Raw genomic sequence first — 23378 nt, 5'->3', positions numbered from 1 at the left:
AATGGGATACTCTTTTAATTCATCTAAACTAACATAAAGTTAGTTTATTGAGATGTAATTTACATACAAAAATTGTGCCCATTTAAAATGCACAGTTGGATGAGTTTTGACAAATGTGTTCACCCAAGTAATCACCATCCCAATTAAGACAGAGCATTTCCATCATCCTAAAAAGTTCTCTTGCTCCTTGGCAGTCATTCTTCCCACCCCAATCTCTGAGACTTTGAGATATTTATATATATATATATACATATTAACATATGTATTTTTTTGGTGTGTATCATGTTGAGTAATAGATTAATAACCTTGTGGTTAATTCCTTGGAAATTCTTGTGCAGTATAACATTGTAACTGAGAAAAACTTCATTTCTGTTATTTGTGTGAAACAAATATACTAGTAAAATATGTATTCTCTTAGTTTGGAGCGTAGGGGAGAAATCACTACATCCTGATTTATTTATTTATTAAAATTTTTTTTAATGTTTAGTTTTGAGAGTGTGGGAGAGAGAGTGTGAGCAGGGGAGAGGCAGAGAAAGAGAGGGAGGACACAGAATCCAAAGCAGGCTCCAGGCTCTAAGCTGTCAATACACAGCCTGATGTGGGGCTGGAACCCATGAACTGTGAGATCATGACCTGAGCCAAAGTCAGATGCTTAACTGACTGAGCCATCCGGGCGCCCCTACATCCTGATTTATAAATCTATTAAAAAGTTTTAAAATGTGAATATTGTTTTTAATAAATCTTCCTAATGACCAGTAAGTTAACATCTTAGAGTTTAGTAACTTGTATTTGTATGGGGTATGGCCGTTTATGCTTTTAAAACGGTACTTTAAAGTACTTTCCCATTACTTCATCCTTGGATGACTAGTTGAGTGACTTGGATGTAGTGATCCTTATGTTAACAGGGTGGGAAACAGGTTCACAGAGATTTTGGTCATACAGTTAGTGGCAGAATCTGGTTTAGATAGATCCCTGATTTCTCTACATAGCATTACTTCAAAACTCTGGCCTTAGGTCCTTTAGGCGTATGCCTCATTGTTAGTTTCAGGTGTGGGCGGTAGCGTTTTAAAGCAGAATTCGTAACGGTAGGTAAAATCTTTTTCATTTGTGGTTTCATTTCCCTTAAATTTCTCATTTATGTATTAGTATGTAATCTCCACACCCAGCGGGGGCATCATACACACCACCCTGAGACCCAAGAGTCATGCGCTCCTCTGACTGAGTCAGCCAGGTGCCCCTCTTCCAGATTTCTTGTTTATTGAATTAGAATTAATAATGCATTTGATAGAAACCACTCAGTGCTTGTAATGAATGTTAGTTCAAGATTGAACATTAGTTCAGTCTTGAGTAGTGATTGCTAACTGGGTTCACACATGTTGATGGAGCCAGAAACATCACAGGTGAAGCTTGAGCCCCAGATCTTTACCTGCAATTAACTCTTCTTACTCTTGCTCATTCCAGACCTATTCGTTCATTTACTTGCTCATTCAAATATTTATCAAGTGCCTGTTATGTGCCAGATACTGTTCTAGGTGCTGAGGAGGCAGCAGTGGATAGCTGTATTTATGCCCTCGGGCAGATAGTCAATGGGGAGTGGACAGTAAGCAGAGTGAATAACCATTGTGTGTGCTGTGTTAGGCAGTGTTGGGTTCTAAGAAGCAAAATAAAGCAGAGAAGAGGACTGTGGATGTATACGAGGTGAAGGTGTAGGGTGAGGGGTTGAGATTTTGGGTATGATGGCCAGACTTGGTTTTATTAAGAGAATGACTAAAGGCCAGAGGAGGTTTAAGGGAGTTAGCCATGTGGATTTCTGCAGGAAGCGTGGTGGTGGCAGAGGGAGCAAGTTCAAAGGCCTTGAGGTGGGAGTATGTCTAGTGTTAGAGGAAGCGTGAGGAAGGCCACAGTGGCTGCAGGGTAGTAGATGGGGTCCACATGATCAGGTGAGGGCAGATCAAGTACCGCATTGCAGGCTTTAGGAAGGATTTTGACTTTTGTCTGGGATGGGAAGTCACACTGGAGCAGAGGAGTGACATGGTGTGACTTCCTGGTTTAATAGGATCCCTCTGACTGCAGTGTTTAGAAGAGACTGAGGGAGGGCAAAGGCAGAGTTGAGAGCCCAGTTAGGAAAGAGGCTATTGTAGTAATTTGGGCCAGAGGTGGTGGCTTCGCCAGGCTAGTGGCAGCTGAGTGGTGGTGAGAAGTATCAGATTTTGGACGTGTTTTGACGGTAAAGCCAATAGGATTTAATGGTGCGTTGGAGTTGAGGAGTGAGAGAAGTCAAAGACGGTACCACACTCTTGGGCCCGCAGGTCTGGAAGAGCAGGACCGCTGTGAGCCGGGGTGGGAAGACCTGCATCAGTTCTCCTCCTCCTTCTGACTGAAGTCGCTCGGGGTTTCCTCCTCAGAAAGAGGTCCCTGAATCTGAATATCTTGTGTCTGTAGGGTGCTTTTTAAAAAAATTAATGAATATGCTTATAATGTTACTCTGGAGTTTGAATGTGATGATTTAGAATTGGTAATGTGATTGGATTATCCTTCCCCTAACATTAATTTTGCAGTTTTGAATTAGTGGTATCGGTTTGATTTATTGAAATCGTGAGCAAAAAACCAAAACCTTGCAGTAGGACACATCTTTGTCTTCCCACTGTTTAGTAGTACAGAAACATCACAGAAAAGTGCTTATATTATCTTATGACATTGGTTCGAAAATAAAGTACAGCTTCCTTCGCAAGGGTCAGTATGATTTTTGTGAACCTTTGCGTCAGTATTCTAATTTTCTTACCATATATCACACGTAAGAAGAGTTCAGACACCATTGTCTTATGTATGAATAATCATTTCTGAAAAGAATAACTTAAAATAACACATTGTGATATTTTAAGGTTTTGTATGTATTTTTTAGTGACCTCGGTCATGAGTGGAAATACTGCTTTGGGACTTGCCTCACAGATGGAATAGCATTTTACTTGTTCCACAGGTATTTGTCAGGTGCTGACTGTCAGGTGGTGTGGCACTAGGCCCTGGGGGCATATAAAAATAAACGTGGTCCTGTCCTCTTGAAGTTACTCTTCGACGAGAGACAGAACAAAAGCAGACAGAGGTTCATTGATAGTGCTTTCTATGAAGGAAACCAGTAGGAGGTGAGAAAGAAAAATAGGGGTGGTGAGGAGATGTACTTGATTTTATTTTATTTTTTTATGTTTTTTATTTATTTTTGAGAGACAGAGAGAGGCAGTGGAAGCAGGGGAGGGTCAGAGAGAGAGGCAGACCCAGAGTCTGAAGCAGGCTCCACCCAGGCACCCTGCACTCGGGCACTCTGACCTGATAGCCTCTGCCTATTACATTGGGATTTGCCTCAGGCTGCGGAGTATGGGTTAGGTCTGTTTTACAGCTACCTTCTTTCATATTTTAGATCTCATTTGGAAGGATTGGAAATGTGATAAAGGGAAGTTGAGAGCAGGTACTTTTTTCGGGTTCCCAGGTAATTTTACCCTTTAATAGGTTATACAGGCACACTGTGAAAAAAGCCTTCTTTCCATCTGCCCAGTTCTACTGCCTCTTAAACTTAACTACCGACGTTGTTTGTGTATCCCTTCCAGAGGTTTGTTCTGCATGTACAAGCAAAAGTAAATGTGGTCACTCCCACTCTTTTTACCCTAAAGCTAACATAGTATCCTCACTGATCTGCGCTTTGCCTTTCTCACTTAAGTGTAATCTTCAGAATCTTTACCTATCCCTTCCTGGAATACTTCCCTATTCTTCATAGAATTTGTTGTATGGATCAGCATTTATTTAAACAGTCTCCCATTGGTAAATATTTGGGTTATTGATATTTTTCTAGGTTTTTTTTCCCCCTCTCCTAAGTCACCTCTTTTGAGATCGAATGTACATAGAATAAAATTACAGATTTTAGGGGCGCCTGCTGGCTCAGTCGGTCAAGTGTCCCAACTTCGGCTCAGGTCATGCTCTCATGGCTGGTGAATTCCAGCCCCGCGTCGGGCTCTGTGCTGACAGCTAGCTCAGAGCCTGGAGCCTGCTTTTGATTCTGTGTCCCTCTGTCCCCTTGCCCCTCCCCCAATTCTCTCTCTCTCTCTCTCTCTCTCTCTCAAGAATGAATAAACATTATTTTTAAGAATGTACAGATTTTATATGTAGAGTTCAGTGAGTTTTGACAAATGTCTCATCTGTGCAGTCACCACTGCAATTGATACATAGAATGTATCTACCACTCATTCTTGCACAGCCATTGATTTGATTTCTAACACTCTAAACATTTCTAAACTGATATCACTTTTTTGTGTCTCTTGTCTTTGGCTTCACACATCTAAGACTTTTTCCTTTTTTTAATGTATCAGCAGTTTGTTCCTATTTATTACTTTTTATCTTTAAATTTTTTTATTAAATTTGTTGTAATATTTATTTTTGAGAGAGAGAGAGAGACAGAGGGCAAGCTGGGGAGGGGCAGAGAAAGAGGGAGACACAGAATCTGAAGCAGGCTCCAGGCTCTGAGCTGTCAGCACAGAGCCCGATGCGGGGCTTGAACACGTGAACTGATAGATCATGACCTGTGCTGAAGTCGGACACTTAACCAACTGAGCCACCCAGGCGTCCTGATCTTTTCCTTTAATTTTATGCGTTCATTTCATTGTATGATTGTACTGAAATTTATCTGTTCACCTGTTGATTGACATTTTGGTTGTTTTCATTTTTTAGCTATTATGAACAAAACTGCTATAACATTCATGTACCAGTCTTCGTGTAGACATATTTTCTTTCTTCTTGGTTAAATACCTAAGAGTGAGATTGCTGGGTCATACTTACTTTTTTTTTTTTTTTTAAACTTTTTAAGCGAGGTCTTTTCTCAAACTGTCTGTGTCATTTCATACTCCCACTAGCAATGTATGAGTTTTCCAGTTTCTCCACATCCTCACTGACACATGATATTTGTCATTTTACCTTTAGCCATTCTGATGGGTGTGTGCTGGCATATAATTTATGGTTTTAACTTACATTTCCTTGATGACTAATCATGTTGAGTGTCATCATGGTGCGATTGGCCATTTGTATGGATTTTTGTAAGGTGTCTGTTCAATCTTGCCCTTTTATAATTGGATTGTTATTGACTTGAAAAGATTTTTTATACGTTCTGGATGCAAGTCCTTTCAGATACATTTGACCTTTGAATAATGGGTTTGAATTGCACGGGTCCATTTACACTTTTTTTTTAAATACAGTATTTTCTCTTCCTTATGATCTTGTTATTTTTTTTTAAGTAGGCTTCACTCCCAGATGGATCTTGAACTCATGACCCTGAGATCAAGAGTCACAAGCTCTACTGACTGAGCCAGCCAGGCAACCCATGATCTTCTTAATACATTTTCTTTTCTCTAGCTTACATTGTTGTAAGAACACGGAGTATAATACATACAACATACAGATTAAGTGTTAATTGACTGTCTTATTGGTAAGGCTTCTGGTAAACAGTAGGCTATTAATAGTTAAGTATTTGGAGAGTCTAAAATTATATACAGATTGTCAGCTGTGTGGAGGATGAGGTTTGACAGCACCCCAACCCCTGCATTTGTTTAAGGTTTAACCTTATATGTGTCATGACCTTTTCTCCCAGTCTATATTTTGCCTTTTCATTTTACTAATTTTTAAAAATTTTTTTTAATTTATATTTTTAAACATTTATTTATTTTTGACAGACTGAGAGAGACAGATCATGAGCAAGGGTGGGGGGCAGAGAGAGAGGGACACAGAATCGGAAGCAGGCTTCAGGCTCTGAGCTGTCAGCACAGAGCCCAACGTGGGGTTTGAACCTACGGACTGTGAGATCATGACCTGAGCCGAAGTTGGACGCTCAACCGACTGAGCCACCCACGCACCCCTTAACAGTGTTTTTTAGAGGAAATTTTGTTCCTTGTGTATACGAAATATAATTCTAATATCTGGATGCTGGCTTTGGGGTTCAAGTGTCTGGTTCAGTTTTATACTTTACCTATTGGTTGTGTAACTGTGTGCAAATAGCTCTGTGAAGGCCCTTACCCATCTGTGAGATAGAGATAACGGTACCTACTCCACAGAGTTAGGACCATTAATAGAGATATCGCAGATGAAGACTTAAGGGTGCCTGGCATAAAGAGCTCAGTGTTAAGGATCATTGGTTGGTTGATTGATGATTGAGCTTATTTTTATTAATAGTAAAATTTATTTTAAAAAATAATACAATTTATTTATTCCTTGCAGCATCTTTTGAGTGCTAAATGTCAGGTGCTCTGAATTGTAAAGGTGAATTAGATGTCTTGGACTTAGAGGCACCTGGTGGGTTGGGTTGGTTGAGCTTCGGACTCTTGATTTTGGCCCAGGTCATGATCTCACGTTTATGGGTTCAAGCCCCGCAACGACGGGCTTCGTGCTGACGCGTGGAGCCTGGTTGGGTTTTTCTCTCTGTGTCTCTCTCTCAAAATAAATAAACTAAAAAAAAAAAAAAAAAGTCTTGGACTTGTAAGGGAAAATGAGATCAGTGCACAAGTAATTTTCATGTAAGGTAGAGAGTAATCTTGCCTTGAAGACTAAGAATGCAGGCATGGTTTGGTAGCAGGGGGTACCTCTGAAAGCTTCAGAGCCCAGTACCAGTTCTTAGTAGATTTCTCCAAGGCTGGTTAAAAGAAAGTGCAATCTGATTGTCCACTAGCTTATGAAATTAACAGATCTATAGGAAGAATACTTTCTTTCCTAGAGCAGTGCCAAGTGTTTAGTTCTAGGGAAAGCTAGACATCAAATGAGGCAGAATTTATCTCTAGCACTGTCCAGATGAGACGCCCTGATGAACGAATTGACTTTCCTTTATTCGTTTTGCATGTGGGCATGGGTGTGACCTATCCATTAGAGAAGGAGAAAAGGGAAATGGGAGGGAAGGAGGGCCCAGTGAGCACTCTCTAGATCTCACTGTGTTCCAGGCGTGTAATGTTCTAGAATACAGCCATGAAAAAGACAACCGTGGTCCCTTTTCTTATGGAGATTATAGTATAACCAATGAACAAAGGCATCAAATAAATCATTGCAATTGTGATAAATGGATATTATGAAGGTACCTAAGGAATTTTGAGCATCTGTAGCAGTGGGATTTACTCTAGCGAGGATAAGTTATGTTTGGAGCTGCAGGGTTACGGACACCCTTCCTGGCAGCCATCAGGTGAGTCTGTCTTGGGAGGCGCCTCCTCCTTGCTAGGTTCTTTCTAATCCAGATGCCGTCGACCTGCACCATTTCCTCCTGTTCACCACTTGGGTCTGTCCTGCTTCTCTGCCTTGTCAGACTGTTCTTGATCTTTTGGCTAGAGTTCCTTCTTCTCATCACTGGGCCTAATTTTGCAGCTTCTGAAATCTTAATGTTTCTCTTCAGGAGGTCCTTAGCATATCCCTACTATTACATTGTTATTACATCGTCATGGGATTTCCACTCACAGAGAATTTGTGTAATTTCTTCCTATCACGATTTATATTCCATTACTGTCATTCTTCCCATTCTCTTCTTTTCTACCATCTGTCCCCTATCCTTTGCATAAACTTAGTAATCTGGAAGTGCATTTTCTTTTGTTTTTAAATTTCTGAATTTTTTTTAAGTTTATTTACTTATTTTGGGATAGACAGAGACAGTGAGTGGGGGGGGAGGGAGAGAGAGAGAGAGAGAGAGAGAGAGAGAGAGAGAATGAATGAATGAATGAATGAATCCATGAATCCCAAGCAGGCTCTGCACTGTCAGCACCGAGCCTAACGTGGAGCTTGATCCCACGAAACTGTAAGATCATGACCTGAGCCGAAACCGAGAGCTGGACACTTAACCAACCGAGCCACCCAGGTGCATTTTCTCATAGTAATTTGTTCTCTGTCTTTCGTATATTACAACATAAATCTTCTGTTCTCTTTTCAGTAATACATAGTAAATGAACTTGAGGAAGAGCCAAAAGGCTTCTTCCCTTCCACTGTTTCTTTGGACAGACGAACTGACTAAAATCCTTCACCAGCGGACTTCACAGAATTTCCTGTGCCTCCGTGAAGTATTTCACGTGATTATTGCTGGACTGGGGGAGAAATGAATGGGTCCCAGCCATTGTCCAGCCCTTTTGAAAGTTTGCAACCCTCGTCGCAGTGTAGTTTATTTAAAACATTTTGTCGCCATGTGTAATGGCTTACATAATAAAAGCGGGGACAAAGTCCATTAGTCTGAAAACTACAAAGGCTATCCAAGTCAAAATAATTTTTTTGTAAATCATATGAGATTCAAAAGCAAAGCAGGTCCTAGAAAAAATGGGAAATATGTACTGCCTTATATTAGATATACTGAATAAAAATAGGGAGGGATTGATGATTATCCAACAGATTCGAATGGTGTAGGTCACCATTCTCTTTTGGTCTCATTTGTTTTGTTTTGCTGTGATTCAGACAAAAGCAAATTTTTGGCTAATATTAATTATGGATATGTAAACCTACCTTTATTATTTTTTTATTGTGCTAAGATACATATCACATAGCATTTACCATTTAGCCATTTTTGTGGTACAATTCAGTGGAATTAACTTCATTCACAGTGTTGTGCAACCAACACCAATATATGTTTCTAAAACTTTTTCATCACCCTAAGCAGAACCCTGTAACCATTAGGCAATAACTTCCCCCTTGGTCACTCTTTCTCTGATAACCTCTAATCTGCTTTGTCTCTGGAATTGCTTAATTCTAGGTACTTTAAATAGAATCAGCGGTGCCTGGGTGGCTCCGTCAGTTAAGTGACTTCGGCTTGGGTCACCATCTCATGGTTCGTGGAACTGTGGGTTTGAGCCCCGCATTCCAGCTCTGCGCTGACAGCTAGCTCAGAGCCTGGAGCCTGTCTTCTCTCTGACCCTACCCTGCTCACGCTATCTCTCTCTGTCTCTCAAAACGAAAACCAAACTAAACAAAAAACCATTAAAAATAATAAAAACAAACAAAACAAACTGATTTGTCTTTTTTTTTTTTTAACATTTATTTATTTTTGACAGAGAGAGAGAGAGTGCAAGTTGGAGAGGGGCAGAGAGAAAGGGAGACAGAATCTGAAGCAGACTCCAGGCTCTGAGTTGTTGGCGTAGAACCTGATTGTAGGACTTCAACTCAGAGACTGTGAGATCATGACTTGGGCCAAAGTCGAATGCTTAACTGACTGAGCCACCCAGGAGCCCCTGTTTTGTCTTTTTAAAGAGAAAACGAAGAGGTTTAATTTGTAGAGTCCAGAGTCATTCACTTTTGATTACAGTGCTCAACATGCAAATTACATTTTCCTCTTGATACAGAAATGGCATCCTGCCACTTTCCTGGGACATTTAATCCAGACAGTTATTCCTGGACAAACTTTCTTTTTGTATCTGCCAACATTTATCCTCTCTGCCTTCTTATAATGATATGTGAACTTAGAGTCAGATAACTGGGTCTTTAGTTCATTTGAGTCGCCATATCATAGTACACAGCCGTTGATTTTTTTTCAGTTGATTTGATCTGTTCTGAACTCCACATGAAGAATACCCCACCGTGTAGCCTACAGGTGGTTGTTCCTGAAGGCACTGGAAGATCCAGCAGTGTGTCAGGGTCACCGGTTTTCTCTGGACGGTATTCAGTGATGCAGAGTGTTTGTTAAGTATGTCCCAGTATTCATTCTGAAAAAGAATTTGTTTGAGTAAAATTTTTTTTTTAAATGTTTTATTTTATTTTTGATACAGGGAGAGACAGAGCATGAGAAGGGGAGGGGCAGAGAGAGAAGGAGACACAGAACCGGAAGCAGGCTCCAGGCTCTGAGCTAGCTGTCAGCACAGAGCCTGACGCGGGGCCCGAACCCACGAACGTGAGTTCTGACCTGAGCTGAAGTCGGAGGCTTAGCCGACTGAGCCACCCAGGCGCCCCTTGTTTGAGTAAAGTTTTAATACATTTGCTCTTTAAGTGATGTGTAGGCTCACAATGAGCAAATGATACAGGGATATTTGTTTTGTTCATAAATTGTTTCTAAATTTTCATTAATGAAAATTATTACCATTGTAAAGGAAGTTATTAAAATACTAGCACATAAATGAGAAGTAAAAACTCAGAATATTTGGATCCCAAGGAAACGTGAGTTTACTGTGGTTTAGATATCAGGCTGATTGTGCACGATAATTATTATATTGGCAGTGTTTCTTCCAAAGATTGGATTATTGCTAAGTTTTTGTATATTATCACTAGCTTGAGTTTCTCCTTTCTTTGCCTTTCATTTCTGTTATCACCAGAAGGAATTTTTTAAACATATTAAAAATAATTCTTTCCCTGTAAGTCACCCAGAATACAATCATTTCCTCTAGTTTCAAACATAAGGGGAACCTGGCTCAGACAAGAATGATCCTTGCTGCACGTCCGCTAGCTCATTGTGTTCTCCTTTTTATTTTGAGAGGCCCCAGCCCAAACAGTTTACAAGGTTAAGGGCTTCTGTGTGTGTTCCCAACAGAGCTAATTCCTGCTTCAATAAATACAGATGGACAATTCTTTTTTGAACATGCCTTCAAAGTGGAGATCTTTGGCCAGGAGCTCCTCTTTGACATCATCTAGTGCCCACTCGTGATCCATTAACTACAAAACTTTCCACTTTGCTCTGAAAGCTTTGTTCCTGTCTTTGGGCATGGCCATGGCTGCTTCAGTCACTTGTGCCTGCATTATTCTTGATTGGTCATTGGCATTATCTTGGCCCACAATGAGAGAGTAAATGCTCTAAAGCCCAAATACATAGGAGAAGCACCAGGATGTAGAATTCACCAGGATGCAGCTAATGTGCGTAGTTCAGTTCTTTACTGTCGCATAGGCTTAAAACAGGGCCATTGGACAGGGAGCCTGGGTGGCTCAGTTGGTTAAGTGTCCAACTTCACCTTAGATCATGATCTCACAGTTCAGGAGTTCAAGCCCTGCATAAGGCTCTATGCTTACAGCTCAGAGCCTGGAGCCTGCTTTGGATTCTGTCTCCCTCTAACTCTCTCCCCCTCACCTGCTCATGCGCTCTCTCTTTCTCTCTCTCTCAAAAGTAACATTAAAAATTTTTTTTTTAACAACAACATCAAAAAAACAAGGTCAGTGGAAATAGGTCTTTGGTTGTAACAAAGCCTAAGCATGTCATGTTTATCCATTCACCACTAAGAATCATTGGGAGGACATATGTTAAATTGCCTTTCACCATGTCTGTGAGTGTAGTGGGATCAGTCATAGGAGAAGGTAGTACTAGTTTTCCTTTAGTTTTTTGAAAAATCTGTACTCTGGGTTGTTGGAAGTATTTTCACATCAAGAAGGACTGTTTGGGAATATAATTTTCATTTTCTCTGAGGATTATGCTTCAAATTAGGACTTCAGCTGTTTAATACTGGCTCCTGAGTGAGCTTCTTGTCACTTTGCAGCTGGGTGGACACCTAGTGTGGGTCGTGGTCACAGGGAGGGTGACCACAGATCTTATTCTGACCTTCCCAGTTTTACTTCTATAAAGCTGACTTGTCTTTTAATTTTTTTTAACATTTATTTATTTTTGAGAGGGAGAGGGAGACACAGAATCTGAAGCAGGCTCCAGGCTGCCCAGAGCCAGGGCACCCACCATTTTTTTTTAAAGATACTCTACTGAACTATTTTCAAGTAATCTCCACACCGAACATGAGGCTTGAACTCAGAGATCAAGAACCGCATACTCTCTGAGCCGAGCCAGCTATGTGCCTCTCCTGCCATCTTTACTGAGAGCCAGCCTGGTCAGGGTCGCAGGCCAGGCCCTTAGCCTGGGCATTACCTTGACTCAGGACTTGCCTGGGTTGTGCTGTGACCTCAGGGCTAGTGCACTGCTTCCAGCTCGGCTGCCATTTGATTTTAAATGCTGTCTGAAGTTTATAGAGTTCTAAAACCATAGCGAAGCTTCCCTGAAATGTTTTGCTTGTTCTAAACCATCTGTATTAAGACCACGCATTGGAGTGAGAGGTACTAAACCTAGGGGCTTTTTTGACCTCTCCCACCTTCCTTGCCTCAATGAAAGAAAGCAGGTTACAAGACAGTATATGCTAGATGAAGTCATCTTTATCACTGCCTGCTGTATCAAATAAGTACTCAGCAAAAACTGTGGTGTAGTTATTAAAATGACTGAATGTACAGGAGAAACAGTGGATATATATTATATATGTTTGTTTAAGTGTGATACTTTTTCTTATCCATTTGTAAGTGGTGAGAGATTGGTGAAAGTGTAAAGACTTTGTTACTGTAGGAAGAGCTGTGCAGAAACTCATAAATTCAACCACTTCATGAAGTGTCTACAGCTGCTAAGAAATTTTGTCATCCATTTGCTCTGAAAGGCAACAGAATACTTGGGATGTATCAGAGGGAAAGACTGTCTCCCATAGTTGGGGTATAGAGAGGACATTGGGACACAAGGCCAAAGCTAATGGCTTCCCACAGCTGAGAGGGCTCAGCTGTGGTGACAGGTGAGGGGTGTCTGTCTCGTCTTGCTTTTCAACAGCCTATGTCCTGGAGTGGGAGACCCACTCACCGGGCGGAGATATTTCAGGAGACAAAAATAGAAGTTATCCTTGTCCTCAGGGAGCTTGTAGGCAAGTGACTTTGGGAGGTTACACTTACTTAATTGAATTCATGTTTAAAATAAGGATGATAATGTTTTTCCTGCTTAAAAGGTTGTTATAAAAGTAACTACTTAAAAACATTACTTGATATTTAAAAAATACAAATTTAGACATGTCATATAATGTAAACTCTAAATTTGCTCAGTGTAAGTTAATGTTTATTGAATGTTTTAAGTCAGGGACTGTGCTAAATGTAATAATAAGATATTTTCTCAACAGGTAGTACTTAATTTGGTAAAAGAAGTTCAAAAGGATGTATAGTAAAGGGTCTTCCTTACGCCTTGTCTCCTGGCTCCAGGTTCTTTTCATTGTTTTCAGAGAGATTTTTTTCTTAGATTTTTTTTTTTTATTTTGAAGTAATCTCTACACCCACCAAGGGAGCTCAAGCTCACAACCCTGAGATCAAGAGTTGCACTTTCTTTTCTTTTTTAATGTTTTATTTATTTTTGAGAGAGAGAAAGAGAGAGAGCATGAGCAGGGAGGACCAGAAAGAGAGGGAAACACAGAATCTGAAGATAGGTCCCAAGCTCGGAACTAGCTGTCAGCACAGAGCATGATGCGGGGCTCAAACCCACGAACCGTGAGATCATGACTTGAGCCAAAGCTAGACGCTCAACCAATGGAGCCACCCAGGTGCCCCAAGAGTTGCACTTTCTACAAAGTGAGCCAGTCTGGTGCCCCTGCTTTCAGAAAGATTTTATATATATGTACACATTTACGTATCTGTTTTTGAGTCACAGATGGTAGCATATTATACAAACTGTACCTTTCTCTTTCTGAGTACAAAGTGTTTCATATCCTGATCTCATTTGATACAATAGTAGTTAAGATACCTACTCGTATATTATCTCTATTTTATAAACAAGGATAAAAAGACATCTCAATTTCTTCGTAACTTGTCCAGGGTCTTATAGCTGGGAAGTACAATATATATAGAATCTACCTCCTAGGTAGAGAGGCAGTTATTTTGTTTGGTACCACTTATTTAACTTTTTATTTATTTATTTATAAAATTGAAAAATATTTAATTTTAATTTTAAAAAATTGTTAGCTTGTGAGTAGGGGAGAGGAGATGGGGGGGGGAGGGAGAGAGAGAGAGAGAGAGAGAGAGAGAGAAAGAGAGAGAGATCGTAAGCAGGCTTCATGCTCACTGCAGAACCCAGCTCAGAGCTTGATCCCATGACCTGAGCTGAAGTCAAGATTTGGATGCTCAACTGACTGAGCCACCCAGCCATCCTTAACTTTTTGTTTTGAAACCATTTGAAACGTACAGAAAAGTTGCAGTGGAATAAAGAATTCCATGTACTCTTTGACCAGTGTCTCCATTTCGGGTTTCTGCAGCCGTCTTGATATGTTGGCAAAAAAAATCTAGCCAGGAGCACGTGTTGTTCCCAATTGTCCTGTCTTGCTAGCTAGCCTCCTTCAATCCAGGACTGTTCTTTAGTCTTTCTTTAGCTTTTGTGACCTTGTTATTTTGAGTGAAGACAGGCCGCTCATTTTGTAGACTATCTCTCAATTTGCTATTGTAGGTTTCCTCACAATTATACCAATTTTAGATACTTTTGGTATGAATATCACAGAAGTATGCTGTGTTTTCCCCATTGCATCCTATCAGGTAGCATTCAATGTCAATTTGTCCCATTCCTCCCATTAAGGGAAGAAAAGAGAAGAGAGGAAAGTAACTTCTATTAGCTTGCTTTCCAGAGGGCCCTCCATTCAGCAAGTATCTTTCCCTTGTAGCACCCTGGGGGAGAAGAGGTTCTAATGGAACAAGCCGGTGCCGATGCAAGTGAAAGCTTTGAAGACGTAGGCCACTCTTCTGATGCCAGGGAGATGCTCAAGCAGTACTATATCGGCGATGTGCATCCGGTAAGAACTCACCGAGCTGCGGGGGGAAGCCGCTAACTAGCCACAGACCACAAGGAGCAGGGATGGACTGAGGAAATGGAAAGTCATTCAGCCCAGCCATCAGGCTACATATTCTCCCAAATCATTTGGCCTACTGTGCTAAGATACAGATTCTTGTATGTAAAGCAACGCATGTAGGACCTGAAAAGTTAAGAGAAATGGTTTTGGATTTTTTTTTTTAATTGATTGAGTTTTGTAATAACATCTTTACCTAAAAGAATGGTTTGGTTGTTCTTGGAAATTTCTTGCTAAAGGTGGTAACTATGAACATTCAAACAAGGCTCCCTGGTAGGTTCAGTGTTGGGGGTGTGGGGCAGATACCCTTCCACAGACTTTGACCTCTCCCAGAGAATTCTCTACCACCAGAATGTAGTCTTCATGTTCTAAGGTTAAAGACAAGCATGTTGTGAGATATGCCTTTGGATAAGTCTTAAAATAATATTTGTTTTCCTTTTTTAACAGAATGACCTTAAACCTGAAAGTGGTAGCAAGGTAAGAAGAAATCATGTTTCTCCTGTGTGTTTTCAAGTGTTTATATTTTTATTTACTCAAATAGATTGGTTTTTCAAAAAATTATCTTAACAAGAGAAGTGTTCACTATTCCCCCAAGCAAACTTATTTTTCAGGAATTTGGACTCAGTGCTGTCTCAAAAGAAAAGAATATCTGAGTCTTTTTTTTTTTTTTTTTTTTTTTTTTTTGGAGAGACAGACAGAGACAGCGTGAGCAGGGGAGGGTCAGAGAGAGAGGGAGGTACAGAATCTGAAGACAGGCTCCAGGCTCTGAGCTAGCTGTCAGCACAGAGCCCGACGCGGGGCTCGAACCCACAAACCATGAGATCATGACCTGAGCCGAAGCCGGATGCTTAACCGACTGAACCACCCAGGTGCCCCCAAGAAATCTGAGTCTTGAGCAGTAGGAAACATTTTGTTCATGCTTGTATTTGCTTTTAAAAAAAAAAAAAAGAAAGAAAAAAAGAAGAAATTCTAAAGCCATGCATGCCCTGTTTGGTTTTGAAAGAAATTAGTTTATGGGTTCAGTTGTAGAAAAGTGTTTGTTATTCTTACATTAAATACTACAGGTGAGAATAATTCTCTGTTGGGAAAATAATTGGAATGTTGATTTTCACTTAAAAGTCTTTGAAGGAGTTAGACTGGAGTAATGACTAGAAATTACCCACATTTCATCCTTTTATCGTGCCGGCTCAAATGGGCCCGTACCGATTTCATTTACTGAGTGATGCAGCAAAAACAAGATTAAATATTTGAAAACCTTAACGTGCACCGCATAACGGACCAGGAACAAAATCTGGAAGGCGTGTTGCTTCCCACAAGCAGGGCTGTTCATTTTCCTGACTGCATCACACATTTCTTGACTTCGTCCGTCACCCTCCCACTTAAAGGGACAGCAGTTTAGTTGCTCTGGAGACCATCATGGAGGCAGCGCTCCTCCAGCTTTTCCTGCGCTAGCTTCCTCCCTTTCCTCACTGGGCTGGGATTACTGAACCTGTTTGATACAGCAATTAAAGTTGGCCTAGACACAGAATTCTTTCACCTCAGGGGACCGATTCACGGGGTCTGCCATCTGTTGCTCTGTGATCCAGAGGGTCTGTGGAAATTAACTCTTCGGTCTTGCTCTCTGAACTGTTGAATTGTTTATGAAGGGGGACGAAAACCGTTTTTTAAATGCTCCGTGAGCACTGGTGGTTGGTTTGTCTTCCCCTCATGATGAAGGTAAAGTTGGAGCTACACGTGGCCTTGCTGAGTATCTTGAACATGTCTGGGGCACATCGGTCTCAAGTGCAGTAAACATGTAATTCGGGGCTTTCCCATTCGTGAACGAGAAGTGCGGTGTATCTAGGAGCCATCACCCACTTTTACACGACAGTCATGGGAGCACCCTTTATTTGAAAAATAGAAAAACTTTTGGAATTATAATGTCTGAAAGTCTACAAAGTGCTTCTTGTTGCTGGTTTTCTTCCTTTGTAGTTCAGTGCGTGATTTGAACCATTCTTACCTGTTGAGAGTGGCATTTTTCAAATTCTGTCCTGTGGGCCATCTGTGTTCGAATCCTTGGGCATGCTTCTGAAATGGCTATTTCCTGGCTTCCCACTCCTGCTGATACATAATCTCTGCAGGTGGGACTTGGGAATTAGCCCTGAAAGTAACCGGAGTAGCCACGCACCAGACTTCTTGCTGAGAGATATGCCCATCTTTTCATTTGAAAACTTTGGGAACTTGAATTCTCTTTTCTAGAAAGCACTGTATGCCTTGTGTAGGCCAAAGAATTAATTAGAGATGCCTCAGCTAAATTAAAACTGGTGAGCCTTGGACTTTTTTGTAAGAAACTACAGAAAAAGAAATCCTTTCAGCTCACTGAATTCTATAATAATTTAGAAGTTTCCAAATGTAGTTTGGCCCCTGCCTCGTTTAAACAGTGACTAAAAGCAGTATTTTTAAAGCTCTGTTTTGCGTTATGTCTGTTGTACCCAAAGGACAGTCTCCATTAAGTAGAGTGTTTTCAGTCACAACTGCTGTACTTTAGGCAGATCAAGCAAGGAAAACCTTTGAGAAAATTCCAAGACCACACATAGGTCTTTATAGAGCTAGAGTCCAACCTGAGTTCAGTTCCAGGAAGACATTCCTAGTCCCTCAGATTTATTTCTTACAAAGATTTTAAATAGGCACTTCTCTGTCTAAGATGTAGGTGTCTTGTTTCTTAATTTTTCTGCACTCACCATGAAGAAAAGGATGTAAAATTCATTTCATTAATACTTTCTTTCGGTTAAGGGTTCCTGACCATCTACAAAGAAGTGATTTTTTTTTTTTAATCCTAATTATAAGGTAACTTCTGCTTTAGAGGATGAAGATTTCGTTTCCTTCTCTTTCTTTTCCTTTCCTTCATTTTTTCCACTTCTCTCCTCCCCTGAAAGCTTCCCACATCTTCGGTGCCTGGAATTACCACCTCCAACCTCCCCCTCAGCAAAATTAAAAAACAAAACAAAACAGCCACCCAGAATGTACTATTACAGGATCTGAATCAGGAACCTTTCGTCAGGTTTTTGGAAAGTGCCTTGCATGCTGCTTTTGCTACAACCTAGGTAAATAATTGATGCTCACGATTGTTTTCTTGTTAGATTTATCATGCTGGAGGTCCACGGCCCTGAAATAGTACAATACTAAAATGTAAAGGCTTAGAAACTACAAATCTGGCAACAGATGTTTTTCTCACCTGCTTCAGTCTTCAGATAACAAACCAGACTTAAAAACCTTTCTGTCACTGTGAGTCTCTTCCTCCCTGGATTATTCCCCTTGCTGCAATCCATCCGCCTTCTCTTTCTCCTTGAGTTAATGTTTTCCGGGATGCCTTAGGAAACGCATTGAGTTTGCTGTGCCATTTGGCCTGCTTGTCTTCCTGCAATGCAAGTAACCGAGGCACATCTGTGGTCGGTCACCTCTCTCTTTGGATTATGTGTTCACTGGTGGGTTTACTGTTTGATCTGCCACCTGTTCAGGAGACGAGGTTACCTGACGAAGGAAGTCAGTACCATTTCCTTCATTTATTCACTAGATGTTTATCTGGGTGACAGTTCAGCTGCTTGAAACATCACTGAAGTGAATAGATTCAATACCCGGACCATTTTCCATTTAAATTGTTGAATGGGTGGTACATGATGGTACATAGTGAAAAACTGAAATAGTGCCAACACATATGTTCTGTATGTATATGTAAAAAGTGACTCCCTTCCATCTCCGGCTCTCAGTCTCCTATTTCCTGTCCCCAGAGGTAGCCAGCTACCATTTTCTTGTTTACTCTTCCAAAGAGACTCTGTGCATTCATAAATATAAATGGATGGATGGATGGATAGATCTACCCATTAACTGATCAGTTGATAGGCAGACCAATCATTCCTTCCTTTAAAAATAAAGTAGTTTGTCGTGGTTGATTTTTCTTTATCGGTATTCCATGGGCAAAAAATTCAATAAGATGGCATTTGCTGTAACAGGATTTGATGTATTTTTTTTCAACAAATAATACTGTCTCCATAAAGGCTTACTGTGTTATTTAAACTTTATTTTTTAACTTAAGAAGCTTAATTTTTATGTAAGAAGCAATCTATAAGTTGCATTTAAAGGTACATACATTTTTTCCTTCTTGATGCTACTGACTTTTGTTACATAACAGTTTTCTATTACATGCATATAGCATTCAGTTTACCTTCTCTTATGGAAGAGAATCTAAACAAGAATACATTGTTTGTAATTATGTAATATAGTTACTTGGTTGCATCATACCGAAAATTCCCTCGTAAGAATTAATATTACCGTCATACCTACAGCCTGATTTGTTAAAAGTTTGGATTGGTTGTGCAGATGCCCTTTAGATGAGTAGTGATCGCTCTTTACCAAATAATTTTGTTTGGTTGTTTCATTGTTCTGATTTTGTCTAACATTTCTTTTTTGTAACGTAACATTTTGAAATAAAGCATAGAATGTAATGGCAAAATCCCTCTTGAAAGGCAAAATACCCATTAGTGAGGCATCTCAAGGATTAATGTATTCTCCTCATGACACTTTATTTAAAAATAATGTGTAGTTTTGCAAGAGGAGGTGTTAGGAGGACAAGGTAACAACTTTTTAAAATCAGTCCTCTAGTGTTGTAACAAATTTTTCACTTCTTTGGTCCCAGTAGAAATTACTTTATGAATGTCTTATATGTGTTATCACAGTGGGTTCTTGAGAGAGCCCTCCAGAAATTTGTCTAAAGGGTGTTTTTCATCTTTGAATTTTGCCCTTGTATGCAGAAAAGTATTTTTTACTGGACTGTCTCTGGGGGTGGCACATGCTTTACAAGACCGTAACTGTTAATACATTGGAGCTTCTTGAGAAGGCTGTCCTCAAGATCCACACATGGCCATAGGAGGGACTATAAAATGTTGAAATCCTGTATCTCAACAAACTTTTTGGGTTTTAAGAAACTAATACTAAAATTCATATTGTGGGGGCGCCTGGGTGGCTCATTCGGTTGGGCGTCTGACTTCCACACAGGTCCTGATCTCACAGTTTGTGAGGTTGAGCCCTGCATCGGGCTGTGTGCTGACAGCTCCGATCCTGGAGCCTGCTTCAGATTCTGTGTCTCCCTCTTTCTCAGCTCCTCTCCCGCTCACATTCTTTCTGTCTCTCTCTGTCAAAAATAAACAAACATTAAAAAGAAAGAAAGAAGGAAAGAAAGAAAGAAAACAAAACAAATTCATATTGTGGCCAAAAGTTCCAAAATTATTTTTCATAAGTTGCTGGCTACATAGCCATCAGTGTTTTAAATAAAAAGCTATATTCACCCACCCTAATACTCATTAGCTTTACCAAAGGCGCCATGTGGCTTAAAATCCACTTTTTCTGATTTCCTCTTGGAACACCAAGCATCTAATTTAGGAATTAAAACATAAGCTCTTTATATACCTTGCAATAGATTTTCCTTCCATTTAAAGTCTAAATATGAACTATTAGGGTTGAAGGTACATTTTATAAATGCCCTATCTATGTATTTTAATGCATCCTAATCCTGATTCTGGTGCATCGTTTCCAATGTTTATGTTCTGGTAACAATGCTTATGCTCCTTAAGCATTTGTTGTCATGTTTTATAAATAGTTTTTATAGTGAAACCATGTCCACTGACCCCCAAATAAATCCTTTGCTGCATGTTTGCTAATTATGACATTTCTATATCATTCCTTTAACCATATCATATGGAGTCCGTACTTAGGGCACAGTGTCTCTTGGAAGAGTATCTAGAAGAATTTATCTTTATATACCTGATATAAGATCAGAAAATTCTACATGTGGGCCATGCTCCGTCAGTCTTTCCAGACATGGGAGAATAGTGTTTCCTTCTGTAACCCTTAGAAGGCTGCTAGTGTAGATTTTTTTTTTCTTCCGCTCTTGGAGATTTTGCTAAAATACCCTTGGGTCAGAAAATTGTGTTAGGGCAATTAAGTATGGCTTCAGAATGAAAATTTATCTGCTTTAAGCCTTTCATTTTGTAAGTGAGGAAACTGATTTACCATTGAACTTGAAGGCAGTAGACAGTTTCAGTTATGAGCAGCTTTATTAAAAGGCCACTCAGATATCACTCAGATGTCATCATTTTATCCTACAGAGTCCTTATTTTGTTTGTTTGTTTGTTTGTTTATGGGATTAGTGTCTTAATGGACCTTGACATTTAGGAACCAGTTTATTTAAACAGTTCTTTTTGTTAATTTTGAACTACAATCAGAGTAGACCTAAAATAATTTAGTGGTTTGGAAATGTATTACAGAAACATGCATATTAATGACTTGGGAAGGCGTTTGGTAAGAAGAACTCTGTATTCAATCTGCTCTTTTACTACTAAAATCACAGAGTATTGCAATTATAGCTTTCCAGGCCAAAGACTGATCAGTCCCTGTTCTCCTGACCAGGAATCTTGCATGTAATTTAAAATGTGGGCAAGAGCATAACCAGCCAGATATGCCTGAACACACTAAGGGGGAAGTTAAAGTCCATCATAAACTGTGGGAATCTCCTTTAAGCACTTTTTAGATTTAGCACTGAGCTTTGGAGTAGAAATGGAAATTAGGAAATAGCGTGGAGAGAATGGCGGCATGGGGGTGAAGGAAGGTTTTACGTTAACAGAACCTTTTCTTTTTAATTTTGTTGAATTAAAAAGAACTTATTTGGCTTCTTTCCAAACGTGGCTGAGGTACTTGGCTTCTAAGAGCAGCGCCTTAAACAGCTCTTTCATTGTAGTTGATTAAAAGCAGACTCACTAGTTTGACATTTACTTGGCTGTCAGAATCCTGAAGAGAAGGTACACTTTCTCTTCGCTTTCCTCCAGTGGTAGGGATGTTGGTCTTTTTACCTCCAGGGGTAGAATGATCGTAAAACAGGAGTTGAAGTACCTAGATTTAAAAAAAAAAAAAAAAAGGTTATTTAAAGTTTTTTATTGCTTATTAGAAACTGTTACAGTAGGAGCAGATTATGGTCTTCCTTCTCTCTGGTCTTTCCCTCTTTCTTTTCTCATGTGATTTCTGCATTGAGTGTTTGAGACTCACTCTGCTTAGCATACATCCCAGGCTTTAGTTGTAAAGATCCTACAGGTTTGAGATATAGAGAATCCATTTATGTGAACTACCTAGCATTTATGTGAACTATGATGACAGATTAAACATAACACGAATATTTCTCCATAATGGTCTCCTGTAAGCTTGTGAAATGGTCCCAAGTTTTTTTTTATACTAACCATACATTTTTGTTCTGCAAATCATTGGTATATATGTGGATAAAGCATAAAAGACCGTGGACATTCTCCTTATGGAATTCAGTTATTTCATGGCTTCTGTAGTGGAATCTTTTAAAAGGCAATATTATAAATCAATACACACTCTGCCATTACTCCTGAAACCACTACTTTCAAATCTATAAGACATTTGTTGTATTTTCTCTAAGACTGACTTGTGACACGTTTTGCTTAACCTGATTCATGATATTCTACTAGAAATGTCCCGGATAACAGTAATCATCAAGGTCTCAAAGAAGTATAGTAGTAGTATAGTAACATAGTTTATCTGACACTTTTTATTAGAAGTTTTACTTGCCTGTAGGCTAATTTCTTTCGGATTTGGGGCATGTATTCATTTGCATGGCAGTGTTTTGGATACGTGAAGTTAAAACTCATTTCATGATCTGCTCTAAAGTATCTAGGCCAGTAGGGTTTTTGGAAATTCTTGGAAATACTGAAAATTGTGGTTAAACACAGTTAATACTCTGTGTTCATACCCTAGCATACTTCTACATATTGGCAGAGAGGATATTTTGGGCAGCAGTAACCTATGCAAATGGGTTTGTCCTTTGGCAGTAAGTTAGCAGGCCTTTTGTATATACTGCTAATTAATGGAATCAGTAACTTCATTTGATATTTACTTAAGTTGAACTTAATAACACCTTTAAAAGATATAATTAATGGATCATCCAATTCACCTATTTAAGATGTACAAGTTGGGTTTTTAGTATACTCACAGAGTTATGCAACCATAATTACAATAATTTTGGAACATGTTCATTACTCCTGAAAGAAACATCATACCTATTAGCAGTCATTTTCATTTCCCTTTAACTCCTCTTCCCCCCATCTCGAGGAAACTGCAGATCTACTTGGCTGCCGCTAGATTTGCCTATGCTGAAGCTTTCATATAAATAGTTCTATGTATTCTTTATGGAATATGTTGTGTGTTTTTTGTTTTATTTATTTTTAATGTTTGCTTATTTTTGAGAGACAGAGTATGATTGGGGGAGGGGCAGAGAGGGAGGGAGACGCAGAATCTGAAACAGGCTCCAGGCTCTGAGCTGTCAGCACAGAATGCCACGTGGGGCTTGAATCCACAAACCACGAGATCATGACCTGAGCCAAAGTCGGACGCTTAACCAGCTGAGCCACCCTGGTGCCCCCCCATTTGTTTTATTTTTCAAGTAGGCTCCATGCTGAGTGTGGAGCCCAGTGAGGGGCTTGAACTCACAACCCTGAGATCATGGCCTAAGCTGACATCGAGAGTTAGACTCTTAACTAACTTAACCACCCAGATGCTCCAATATGTTGTATTTTTTTAAATTTATAATAGTTTATTGTCAAATTGGTTTCCCAGTGCTTCTCCCCAGAAGTACCCCCCTCCATGACCATCACCCCCTTCTCCCCCCGCCTTCAGTCCTCAGTTCGTTTTCAGTATTCAATAATCTCTCATGATTTGTGTCCCTTACTCTCCCCACCTCTCTTTCCCCCTTCCTCT

At 39.9% G+C, this 23378-nt stretch overlaps 1 protein-coding gene and 1 pseudogene across 1 annotated transcript in view; one reads left to right on the top strand and one right to left on the bottom strand.

Annotated features, from left to right (window-relative positions):
• The window catches only part of LOC115280555 (cytochrome b5 type B), a 32854-nt gene that overhangs the window by 927 nt on the left and 8549 nt on the right, over window positions 1-23378 (top strand). Inside the window, exons 2-3 of the mRNA XM_029925532.1 lie at window positions 14394-14522; window positions 15024-15053. Coding sequence (XP_029781392.1) covers window positions 14394-14522; window positions 15024-15053 — 159 coding nt within the window. The remainder of the gene's footprint in view (window positions 1-14393; window positions 14523-15023; window positions 15054-23378) is intronic.
• On the bottom strand, window positions 10519-11930 carry LOC115280878 (annotated as a pseudogene).

This window comes from Suricata suricatta, chromosome 16 (genome assembly GCF_006229205.1).
Source record: "Suricata suricatta isolate VVHF042 chromosome 16, meerkat_22Aug2017_6uvM2_HiC, whole genome shotgun sequence".
NCBI lineage: Eukaryota > Metazoa > Chordata > Mammalia > Carnivora > Herpestidae > Suricata > Suricata suricatta.
The sequence above is the reverse complement of the archived record's forward strand: the minus strand, read 5'-3'. Positions and strand labels throughout refer to the sequence as shown.